Genomic DNA, 13,165 nt, shown 5'->3' on the forward strand with positions numbered 1-13,165 from the left:
CACTTTTTTAAACTTTTTATTGTATATCAAGAAACAAAACAAAAATGAATATATTAATAAAAAATCAATGCCTGGGAAAGTCTATAAAATCCTGTGAGGTTGCGCTAGAGAAACGTAACTTCACAGCTATCGTTTTATAAATAATTATTATTTTCACTTGATATAACTGAGGATACATCATAGAGACCCTGAGATGGACAAAGAGATAGAGACCAAAATTCTGCTGTAACATCAGGACGAAAAAAAAAGTTGAAAAAATTGAAATGGCAGAGCCCCCGAGAATCTCATAAAATTTTTGTTATAATCTCAACCGTCATTTGTGATCCACTCTGGAGATCATTTCTGGTTCAATTTGGTGATCAATTCCAGTCAGGAATCATTTGCAGCTCCGAGATCATTTCCGGCATGGTTAATTAAGTTGTAGGCCCTATTTAGAGATAATATTTACGACGGGCCAATAATATTAATATTCTACGGACAGCTGTTTGACTTGCCCTCACGTTGTCTTTTTCTCCGAACTACTGCTGTCTTATCAGCAATCAAGAGCAACATACACAAATTAAAGCAGCTAATCTGCTTCTGTTGACTTCAAATAGATTTATACACTTTGAAGACACACTTACACACTTTGAAGACAACAGCTTAGCTGTTTGGAAATTAACTGTACCGAGACTTATTCTAAGTACAGAGTGCTGCACAGTAGACTTGTATATGCGGCATTTTATATAGACTATGATGTACAAATAACACCACATCACCTCTTGATTCATAGTTAATTAATGCTATTGCTCTTAACTGATCTGTTCGGTTTTCAACAAACCAGAAAAGAATTCTACAAAACAATAATTGTCCAGGCAAATGTTCCTTGGCATGTCAGCCTAACCCTACTCCCCCCGGGATAACACTATACCAAGGTAACAGCAACAAAAGACAGTTATAACATAAAGACTTACAAACAGATTCTAAAACACTTCAGTTTTAGTAGTGACCACTCACTACAAAACCTTATGACTACAGGCCACTTTCAAGTTGATAAGGAGACTGAGTTGAGTTACAAATTTTATCTATTTTATTATACCGGTAAGTTGACACTACCACATAAAAGATCATGTTAAGATAAGTCATTCTACAAAGTTCACTGTTGTTGAACAACAACCAAGTTAAGGACCTTGAAAAATGGTTCCAAATCCATACAAAACTCTCCAATTTTGAGACAGCGTCCCACGAAACCATACAAATTCTTTTCAAAAAGTTGCTCATGTCTGTTACTCCTGCAAAATCCTGTAAGATAGCTACCATTTCAATGAAACTTAGATCTTCTATAGATCCTGCATATACTTGCAGCATTTTCGTTTGCATTTTTTTTCAGTTTATTATTTTCTTCAAAATTAGAGACATTTGTATAGATTGAAAGCCATGTTTCAAAGTCCATAACTTGGTTGTTATTCAACTCAACAGTACCAAACTTGGTCAAATGATTAATCTTACAGTGTTCTCTCATGTAATATATCAAACACGAGGAAGCGTGTAGTAGAAGTAGGTTGAAAAAACGAGGCGTAGCCGAGTTTTTTTAAACGACTTCGAGGTGTTTGGATATCTGATGAAACACACTTTTGAGTGTTTGATATGGCTTCTCAAATGATCAATAATTCTTGGAGAAATTCAAGGCTAAAGTTGGCAAAATTTTATGGTAATTAGGATCACATATCCAAACCATGGTTACGGTAGTGATTTTGTTTGTTTTCTCTTGATGAATTGTTAATGAGTTTGAGAAATCCTGGAGTCAATTTATACATTGGTTAAACTTTACAACTCAAACCAGTCTGCTGCTCAACCTCAAAGTGGCATGCAAGAGATTTTCTTGTTCCAGACCCTACACCTTCACTGTTAAACAATCAAAATCATGAAAGGAAATGTGATGTTATATTTTTTTTCAAACTAATGTTATACAAAACAAATCCATTAGGAAAGAAGAATTTTTTTCTGTTCCTGTGGGTGTCCATCCACTGGACGCCAGCAGGTGTTTATATCATAAGGGCGTGTATAATATCTTTTGTAAGACGCAGTTGAATATTTTTATAGAAACTGCGTGGTATAAATGTTATTTTATTACTATTATTAATATTATTATTATTATTATTATTATTATTATTATTATTATTATTATTATTAAGTTTAGCGGGTAAAAGTTTGTAATAATGTAACCACATTCATTGCATGCAAATTAAGCGAGTATAACTGTTAGTGGAATAAATCAAAATAGACAAATAACCAGAATTATAAATCTTAAAATCAAAAACATGTTATCTGCCTAAAAAGTTTTTAAAACTTAAGCTTTCGGCAACCAGACTGCAGCCTTTTATTCATTCATTAATTTAAATAAAGGCTGCAGTCTCCTAGCCAAAAGCTTATCTTTCAGAAACTCTTCAGCCAGAGAACGTTTTCTTTTTAGATTTTAAGATGCTAATGGAATGTTTTTATTTTGTGAGTTTCAACTCATTTATATGGTGATACAAGAAGAGAGAGAGAGAAAGTAAACATAGAATAGAGTTCACTCAATCAATTATCATATGATTTTCATAATGTCCAAGAAGTAGTGCCTCACTACTCAACTCCTCCTGACATATCCAGCAGATGTGTTTTTCAACATGACCAGACGCTGGTCTCACCAAACGGTAAGGTCTTAGCAAAGTGTTAGTACGTCTGGGTGTGTTATCATGAACACATTCTGCGGCGTCCTGGTGAGCTCTTGTTTTCTCGTGTTTTCTTAAATTTCCAAAGTGGCTAAAAGACTTGTTGCACTGTTTACATTCATAAGGCTTCTCTCCAGTATGGACCCTTTTATGTGTCCTTAAGTTTCCTGATTGACTAAAACACTTGCCACACTGTTTGCATTCAAAAGGCTTCTCTCCAGTATGGACTCCTTCATGGTTTCTTAGGTTTCCTGCGGTACTAAAACACTTGTCACACTGTTTACATTCAAAAGGCTTCTCTCCGGTATGGACTCGTTCATGTCTTCTTAGGTCTCCTGCTCGACTGACACACTTACCACACTGTTTGCATTCATAAGGTTTCTCTCCAGTATGGACTCGTTCATGACTTCTTAGAGCACCTGCTTCACTAAAACACTTGCCACACTGTTTGCATTCAAAAGGCTTCTCTCCAGTATGGACTCGTTCATGGTTTCTTAGGTTTCCTGCGGTACTAAAACACTTGTCACACTGTTTACATTCATAAGGCTTCTCTCCAGTATGGACTCGTTCATGGTTTCTTAGGTTTCCTGCGGTACTAAAACACTTGTCACACTGTTTACATTCATAAGGCTTCTCTCCAGTATGGACTCGTTCGTGGTTTCTTAGGCTTCCTGCTTGACTAAAACACTCGCCACACTGTTTGCATTCATAAGGCTTTTCTCCAGTATGGACTCGTTCATGCCTTCTTAGAGCACATGCTTCACTAAAACACTTGCCACACTGTTTACATTCATGAGGCTTTTCTCCAGTATGGACTCGTTCATGGCTTCTTAGAGCACATTCAAATCTAAAACACCTGCCACACTGTTTGCATTTATAAGGTTTATCACCACTATGGACTCTTTTATGTGTCCTTAAGTTTCCTGCAGTACTAAAACACTTGCCACACTGTTTGCATTCATAAGGCTTCTCTTCAGTATGGACTCTTTCATGCGTCCTTAAGTTTCCTGTGGTACTAAAACACTTGCCACACTGTTTGCATTTATAAGGTTTATCACCACTATGGACTCTTCTATGTGTCCTTAAGTTTCCTGCTCGACTAAAACACTTGCCACACTCTTTGCATTCATAAGGCTTGTCTCCAATATGGAATCGTTCATACCTCCTTAGAATTCCTGCTTGAGTAAAACACTTGCCACACTGTTTGCATTCACAAGGCTTCTCTTCAGTATGGACTCTTTCATGTCTCTTCAGGTGTTCTGCTTGACTAAAACACTTGCGATACTGTTGGCATTTGACAGCGTTCACGCAGCCTCCTCTTTGCCTTAAGGATGTTCGCATTCTTCTTTTTAATATCTGAAAGTAATTGAAAACGACCTTCTGAATATAGCCAAAAAAAAGAGTCATGCTTGCAGCATTTCTCCCAAGAAAGAAACAAACTCAAGCACCTTAAAATTAATCCAGATGTTACAATTCTCGCCACAGAAAGCAACTTGGGTCCCGCATTAATAAAGTCAACAGAGTGGGTAAAAAACTCACACGCTCAAACTGTAAACTTCTAATTAAGTTGTCCCAGGTGATGGGTATGTTGGTTGTCAAATTGTCTCTTGTAGCTCAGTAGTAGACCATCTGAACAAGTAATTTTTCTGGTATAACTGCGTAAAACAATACATGTACCTCTATCACTTATTCACCAGGTTTAAAACATAACATCACATTTCTTGTAATGCACATATTCCACTCATCAACATTGAAATCCTAGCAGCATACAGAATGTTTGTTCCATGAACCTAGTTTAATGACCTTGCTCCTAGGGTCTCCTGTAGCTCAGTGGTAGAGCATCTGAACTAGTAATTGGAAGGTCGTAAGTAAAACTCCTTTGGGAGAATTTGGTTTTTTATGCCTTTGCCACATACTGACAAAATACATCTGGCAATGAGATACCCACACAGCAGACAACATGCAAATTTTTGGAAGCACTCTTACTAAATTGCACGGGATGTCCTCAGGGTGGATCGTGTCAAGGTTTCGGTGGCGTATCTTTTCTTTTTTCCCTTCATTGTAGTCATTAATTGCAATGAATAAATTAATTGAACCTGAATTGAATTCTGTCCTCTCCTAGAGATATTTGTCCTCTATTGTTCTCATTGGCTTCAACAAAAACGGCCCAATCAGAAGCCATAATGTGTGTGTTTGTCAGTAGGGAGGGGACATAATTAACTTATCCATATCTGTACGATGTCACGTAGCCACAACTCAAAAGAAGGCAAATTGGCGGTTATGCCCTTTTCAAAACAAAAATGAACCCTTTCGATGCTGTAAATCGAAGTAAAAAAAAAACTTCTAAGAAGTACTCAACAGTTTGAACGGTGGAATTTCGAGAGTTCATGTCAAAGAAATCACGCTTTGTTTCACAGACTGTGCACAGAGGAAAGGTCATTGATAAGCTTATACATCACATCACTTTGTCAAACTGGTGCATAAATACTACTGGAAATCCACTTCGCAAAAAAAATTAAAGGTTTCATTGTCAATTTTTACAAAAAGTATTCATTAAGGAAAGTTTTTTGTGTGTTTCTCTTTATGTTCTTTCATAAAAGGAGGGCAATTTGTGATCTTAGACTCATTTAACATTACATAACCAGAATGGAATGTGAGTCAGGCCTCCATTTCTGGTATGACGATAAGAATAATGTAAGCTATATACCAAGACAACATTATGCTATCTTTGTAACATTGTGAACTATATAAATTATTTCATTGGCTCAATCACAACAGGAGAATATGTTTTCTTGACATTTAGTTCAAAACATACATCAACTCATCCCATGTAATCACCCATAGACATCTTGTTTTACATGAGACACTCACTGAAAGTGGAACTGATATGAAATGTCAAAGAACCCTCTACACCCAGCAAATCTCACAATTTTATCGGATTTTTAACAGCGTGCCTGTGTGTTAAACAAGTAGAATACAGTCAAACCTCCCTTTGCGACCACCTCTCATAAGAGACTACCTCTCATAAGCGACCACTTTTCCAAGATACCAAAAGTTTTTAAGTCAAATCACTATAGATGGAACCTCTTGCAGGTGACCACCTCTCGTAAGTGACCTTCTCTTGTAAGCGACCACTTTTTAGAGATGATTGTTTAAAATTTTCAATTGCTTTGAACCTCCCGTAGGCAACCACTTGCCACACAATCTACTGTATCTGTCACAGATGGAAATTGAAAAATGTGTCACTGTAAAATATTGGCCACATCATTACAGCGGACGCCATAAATCTCACAGTCGGAGCTACCGGTTCAAGTGTCTCCCAAAATAGCTTAGCATTGGAACAAAATTTTGCTAAAATACACTTGCACTATACTGTACACTGAAATAAACTTTAATCAGATTGAATCCCTTGTAGTAAAAAACTCTCTTACCTCGAAAATAGCATGCATGGGTCTCGATAAGCACTGGCAAAAGGGTTAGGTCTCCGCAATTACCATATGTAAATTACCCGAAATTTAGACCTACTGTGGTCTGTCCTCTGGTAAGCGACCACCTCCCGTAAGCAACCAAATATCCTTGACATTGTAGGTGGTCGCTTATGGGAGGTTCGACTGTAGTTATAATTGGCAACGCTAAATCCTGGAAAAGAGTCAAACATAAGACTTTTGATACAGCAGTTAGTTGAACTGACCAATGAGCCACATCTGGGGAGAATGACGGTGATCAATTCAAAATACATGTAAGAGTGAGGATGACAATGACTATGATAAGAACAAACAATGATAATATAATTATGATTGACCTGATTCAATAATAATCATCATATCATCACATATTTGACCCAACCAGTGAAACCCCAAGGCTAGGCTAAGGCAGATGACTGAACAACAAAAAAAGACTTTTCACAATTCCTTGCAAATTGAACTTTTGTAAAACTAAAGGGTTTAAAAATTTGATTTAATAACTGACTCTTGAGATACACAAGACAAGATAGACTTGTTATAAATTTTGGTTAGTTTCTTGGTGTCCATTTTAATTATTTTATTGTAATTGTGTGGTTCCAGAAAATATCCATACCCACCTCACAGAGGGTCACGGAAATTCCAAGGGGGAAGGGGGGTCTGAAAGAGGTAGATTTCTGAAGGGGAGGGGGGTACACAAAGAGTTTTTTTTCCAGAGGATTTGAAATGCGATCGACTAAACGCTTACGTACTTTGCCAATCGATTGAGGTAACCAAACAACATGAAACGTTCCGTCCATTGAGATAAACGTAAGATTCTTTGTCATATATTTTCCATTATTTTTAGTGTAGCTTCGTACCACGCAGAAAGCACTCCAGAGCAACATGTTTAACGTCAAGTCGAACAAAATGGCTGACTAGAAAATTATCTTCCCCATATTTCATTTGTTTATAAAGTGCAATTTTGAATGTTCAATAACTAGGTTATCACATATTTTCATCGTTATCCGTGTAGTTACAAGTTTGTAAAATGTTAGCAAAGTCGATTCAATGCCGTTTGTCTTGAAGAACATGTAACTGTGGACGGAGACGTTGTTAGTTACAACTGAACTTGAGATTTTTGTTTCATGCATGAAATGCATGACAAGTTAAAAAATACTTAAGGCATAAAAAGAATTTACTATCTTTACACACTACAAAGACAAAGTGTATGACTTTATTGACATATGCCTTTGGTAAAAGACAAATTTAAGCGACATTTGACAAACAGGTGTTTTAAAAACATGTTGTAAGACGGCTAAAATACGGCTTTCCGCTAATAAGCGAAGTACACACAAAAATTATCATAAACAGCACTGTTCACAAATTATAGTGACTGGATAAAAGTTACAACTGCAACATACAAAAATGGGTAATATTGAGGTATTTTCCGGAGTTTCGCTGTGAAAGCTGAAATAAGTATGCAATAATATAATTAATTGCGTGTAAAATGTAATTCGATATGTTGTTTTGACTAAGCATAAATTAAAACTCCAACTGGTTTATTTGAAAGTGTGTAAACTTTTAGTACTTTCTTAGATTCTTGAGAAAAAATTGAATGGAGAATGGTTGAATGGAGAAAAGGTCAGCTACTATGACATTTGGGTGTTAATAAGCTCCTTAGTTTGAACACTTCAAGGGACGCGTCTGCCGCTATATGTCTAGAATTTTCCATGGTCATATTTAGGAAGATTAAATCTCAGAGGCTTAGTCTTTCATAATCCAGCAGTTTTGTTTGTGACCTAGTAAATATTCCATAAATAATTTATAACATATTTATAAAATAGCGATTGTGGTGTAGTTTACAATTGTTTAGCAGCCTCAGTGAAAAACATGCCGCTTTACGTATTCATCTGAGGTGTAACTATAAACAGCTGCGGCTAAATTTTATTACAGTACTAACGAGATCAAAATAGATGTGTAAAGTCTTGTAAACTGTGGATATGGAATTTACAAGGGGTAGGGGGGACCAAATGGAAAAACTTAAAAAAACTCTCCATGGGTGGGGGGGGGGGGGGGCTATGGATATTTTCTGGAACCACACATTATGTGTCTTTGTGTGATTTTCAGAAGAATGCAAAATTTATTCAATAAATTCATGGAAATTGTGAATAAACACGCCCTGCTTTAAAGAAAGCGGGTTAGTAAAAGCAACTCACAAAAACGATATGACAATTCGGCAACAATATAAACACACATGTAATGAGACAAACAATGCCATTAGGCAAGCCAAACAGCATTATTTTATGCATAATTTAGAAATAAACAAAGAGAACCCACGCAAAACATGGATTGATGAGCTAACCTCATGCAAATGTGGCAAAATTTGAAATATTTCCCAAATCAAGATTGAAAACAAAATTGTAAATTCTGCAGATGAAATGACAGAAGCTTTTAATGATTTTTTCACGACTATCGGCCCTAACTTGGTGAACAAAATACTGCCATCAGACATCAAACCGGAGTCCTATCCTCAGCCCACCGATAAAGCGTTTTCCCTGAAGACTCCTAGCGTTAGCACTGTGTGCGAATTATTGAGTCAAATAAATGAAAAAAAAAAAGCTATGGGGCTAGATCGAATTCCCTGTAAACTCTTACAACTAGCTACTCATATCGTCGCACCATCACTAACAAAAATTTTCAAAAGCTGTATAGATCAGGGCATCTTTCCAAGCGAATGGAAAATCGCGAAATTAACTCCTACATTAAAAAAAGGTGTAAATCTGATCTTAGCAATTATCGACCAATATCTGTATTACCTCTTGTCTCAAAAATCTTCGAAAAATTATCTATCAACAGCTTTACGACTACTTAAACGGAAACAAGCTCTTGAGTAACTACCAATCTGGGTTTCGTTCACTCCATAGCAACTTGAAAGCGTTACTCGAGGCAATGAATAATTTAAAATAAATCGGTCTTCTTTTATCGATGTTGAATATCCTGAAAGGTGTCCTTTGCTTGTCGCTGTCACCTATAAAATGAACTCTACTACGGCTAAAAGTAAACTGAACAGCCTGTCTTACCTGTAAAGAAAGAAATCTTGCCGCTTTAGTACATGATCACAAAGGACAAGAAAAAGCACAACAGCTGCTCAACACTCTTTTCGAGAAGAAAGCTTCGACGATTGTGCACCGGGGCGGTTACCCAGCAGTTTGAACGCGCCGCAGAGGATCCCGGGGAAGAGTTAAAAATGGCGAGAACATTGGAATTTTGGGGACAGTGGAATCAATATAATTAACATAATTCAAAGAACCTGCAGAGATCTTGATGATCGCAAGGCTCTGAGAACTCTCTACTGGGCTCTTGTACGATCCAATTCAGAATACTGCTCTCTCATACGAAGGTATACTCAGGATCTGTAAAAGATCTGATCAGCCAAAATATAAATCGATTCCTTGCTTATTGTTTGCTTTAATGTTTTGGACCGTAGATCTTTTTAGATCCGATATGTGGTTTGGCCATGTACCTGTGAAGGAAAGTTTAATTTTGCTTTTCTCATTTAACTTATTGCGACAGCGACATGATATTTCAGTTCTTTTGTTCATCGTTTGTAGTCACGCGCTATGACGTGGACGGATGTCTAAATTTGGGCCCATCCGAAATCGGCTACCACGTGCATTTGGTAGACCACTCGACTCGCGTTGGTGTTTTACTTTTTGCTGTGCTACTCCGTGCTGACGAGAGCCAACCAGCTCGAAACAGCTGTCCACGGTTGCCGCATTCTGTTGATTCATTAACGACCTCCCAGATGTAGCCATAGGTGATGTTTTCACTTTCCTTTATGCTGACGATACCAAAGTATATCGCAACGTCAATACCATCGATGACTGCATGTCCATGCATAAAACCCTGACCAACATGGACACGTGAACTCGGCACAACAATATATATCCGGTTCAATGCTTCTAAATGCAAGGCGCCGTAACCATCACTCGAAAAAAGAACCCGTAGACTTCATTTACAAGCTTGATAATGTAGAGCTCGAGCGTGTGTCCACGGAGAAAGATGTTGGAGTTAACATCACCAACTCCCTCACCTGGAACACACATATCCATGCCATTACTGCTAAGGCCAACAAGTTATTTGGAATTTTAAAACGCACGTGCCCACTATTAAAAGATGTCTCTGCTAGACGCTCACTTTATCTTGCACTTGTGAAGACAGTCTCAGTTATCCTAGGCGACACAAGTCTGGTCCCCGGACAAGATTGCATTAAAAACTCAAATTGAAAGGGTTCAAAGGAGGGCCACAAGGTGGATCCTCAAACAACGTGTAGGCGTGATGTCATACAGAGACAGACTTTTAACTTTGAAACTTCTTCCTCTGACATTTGACCTCGAACTCAAAGATCTTGGTTTTTTTTTTACAAATGTCGGAAAGGTTTTATTGATCTTAATGTTTATGACTTTGTTTCTCCAGTTTCTCACGGCCGAACCAGACTAAGTAATCCTTATAACCTTAAAACTCCTGTATGCAAAACTAGCACTTTTCAGACCTCTTACTTTAATCGTATTGTTAAGCTCTGGAACTATATCTGTAAATTCTCATCCACTACCAGTTTTTTAACTACTGCTTCCTTCCGCAACTTTGTTACTGAGCACATGTTTCACCTTTTGCAGAATCACTTTGACATATTCTATCCCTGTACCTGGTCAATTGTACGATTCTGCCCCTGCTATCCCTAGTTATTTTTTAGCGTCTTTTAAATTTGGCGTGTTTTGGTTGATCGTGTTTTAATTAATATTTGTATCATGGGAGGTGCCTTGCATGGGTCCCCGCGTCCCGTTTGCACCTGTCCTTTTGACCTTATTACTTTAAATCACTTTGCACATATATTTCATTTCTTTCTGGCTGTTTAATTTGCTGTATGTAACATGCGTAATGGTCAATAAAGCTGTTAAAAAAAATTCTCGGTTTGGTCTCTATCATGTCGCTGTCGTGTTAAGCATTGAAAAGCTAGAAAATGTTCCAAAAAAAAAGGCCGGGGGGGGGGGGACTCCCTATAATGGCCTATACGGGGACCCTCCGCCCGATAGGGGTACCTTTTTCACGCTTCAGGTATATGAAAGGGTAGGGATTGCACGAGTCAAAGTATATGAAAGGGTAGGAAAATCTGTCATTTAGGTATTTAAAAGGGCCTTTCATTATTTTCCAATGAAAGGTATACGAAAGGGGTACTTTTTCTGCCAAAAATGGTATATAAAAGGGTAAGGGGTCAGAGCCTGCCCGTATTAAATTTCTTTTAGTACCCCCCCTCCTCCCCCCCTTCAACCCGGGAAAAAGGGCGACCAAATTTATTTTTAAGACTGAGAACTAATATGCTGACTGCCTAAAGAACTTAAACAGTTCTAAATTTGCTATCAATGGAAAAAAGGCGATTGTTAGCAGATGTTCTTTTTTATACAAAGCTCTTCACTGAGTAATTGATATTGATGTAGGACCTTATGTAGATTTCTATAAGGAAACTGATCACTATTCATTTAGACACAATGATAAGTTAACTCTAAAGATGAGATATGCAAGAACGTATGTTCTTAAATATACTTATTTTCATAGACTTGTGGGAACATGGAACTCCCTTCCTGCTTCCATTCGTGAGGCAACAAGTGCGAATTCTTTTAAAGATGTAGATTAGTTCATTCTCTTAGTGTTTTTATTGTTATAATATTTAATATTAATTACTATCACATTTTAATTTGCATCATTATTTTCATCTAAGTACCACTGGTGATCTGCTTTAATATGGGGTCTTAGACTCTTTTGCATTTCATCTCTTGGCTTTTGCTTTTATATGCCATAAATTTGTAAATAAAATATAAGTCAACGGACATTTCATTGCCCCGGACAGTGGAATGTCGTGTGGGAAGTGAAATGTTGTAGACAGTGCAGTTGTGTGGGCAGTGGACTGTCGCGTGAAGTGGAGTTGAGTGGACTCTAGGATGTCGAGGACTGTGGATTGTCGTCTCATATGCAATGATCTGCGACTGATTCGGCCAGAAAAATTATTCCAGTTCGTCTTTAACCACTCTTTTAACTTTGTGAAAACCAAAGTTTTATTGAATATATTAAAAAAAATAAATTAACTTATTTTGAAAAAAAAAAAAAGCTACCTGGGAAAGTCTACAAAGCCTCTAGAGCAGCGCTACACAAATTCGAGGACACATCACAGAGATCCTAAGATGGAAAGAAAGACAGACGAAAATTTTGCTTGCAGAACCGAGACGAAAACAAGTTTAAAAAGATTAACCGTGGCAGGGCCCACGAGAATCCCGTAAAAAATAACAGTAAGTAAGGGCGTGCAATTTTGATGATAAGAACGTGTGAATGTTTTCGAGGTTTTCTTGTGGTCCTCTCTGGGGGTCATTTCGGTTCAATTTGTGAATTATTTCCGGTCGGGAATCATTTGCGATGCGGTCAAGTTGGAGGGCCTATTTTAGGTAATATTTTACCAGAGGCAAAGCATGGGGAAAAAATTTCAAGTATATTTTATATTCTGCAGACAACCGTTTGGCTACCCGTAATGTTCACTGTCTTTTCCCCCGAACTGTTAGGAATATTAAAATAGAAGATCTATAAACGGTGAGGTTGTCAAACGAAAAACACTGATGAGAAACAGAAACGCAAATTAAGGAAGGTGCCTACTTTTGTTGCTGCGCATACGTCCTGCGCATCTCGAGATATTCGGATTTCCTATGGGTGGTGCCTACTACTACAGGGATATTTTTTGCGCCATTTAAAATTATGCTGAGAAAGCAGAACCTAGCAATTGCCCTTGGTATGTAAAAGAAAATTTTAGAGATAATAAAGTTTCAATTTGGAAAAAAAAGCTATACGTTGCTTTGTATTTTACTGTCTTTTAGAATAATTGTTGCTTAATTATCTCTAAAAAAAAAATGCGTGGCTACCCCCAATTTTCTTTTTGGATTTCAATAGCCCTTGCTAAGATCTACTTTCACCGCATAGTCATAACCG

At 37.4% G+C, this 13,165-nt stretch overlaps 3 protein-coding genes across 4 annotated transcripts in view; 1 reads left to right on the forward strand and 2 right to left on the reverse strand.

The window, feature by feature from the left end:
* The window catches only part of LOC146460210 (uncharacterized), a 59,979-nt gene that overhangs the window by 21,615 nt on the left and 25,199 nt on the right, over window positions 1–13,165 (reverse strand). Inside the window, exon 1 of one of the 2 annotated variants that reach the window (XM_085088494.1) lies at window positions 3,968–4,014. The exons of the other annotated variant lie outside the window; for it this stretch is intronic. The gene's annotated coding sequence lies outside the window, so the exon portion shown is untranslated. Of the gene's footprint in view, window positions 1–3,967; window positions 4,015–13,165 lie in introns of those variants that run through there. 2 annotated transcript variants of the gene reach the window in all.
* Window positions 1–13,165, reverse strand: part of LOC146460212 (uncharacterized) — a 25,799-nt gene continuing 12,634 nt past the window's right edge. Inside the window, exon 2 of the mRNA XM_085088505.1 lies at window positions 1–4,049. Coding sequence (XP_084944631.1) covers window positions 2,556–4,034 — 1,479 coding nt within the window. The 5' untranslated portion in view covers window positions 4,035–4,049 and the 3' untranslated portion in view covers window positions 1–2,555. The remainder of the gene's footprint in view (window positions 4,050–13,165) is intronic.
* LOC146460213 (uncharacterized) lies at window positions 10,093–11,828 on the forward strand. The gene is given in 3 exon segments (XM_085088322.1): window positions 10,093–10,381; window positions 11,540–11,584; window positions 11,587–11,828. Coding segments are annotated over 3 exon segments (576 nt in total).

The sequence above is a fragment of the Pavona decussata genome, unplaced genomic scaffold, assembly GCF_977016875.1.
Source record: "Pavona decussata unplaced genomic scaffold, jaPavDecu1.1 SCAFFOLD_214, whole genome shotgun sequence".
NCBI lineage: Eukaryota > Metazoa > Cnidaria > Anthozoa > Scleractinia > Agariciidae > Pavona > Pavona decussata.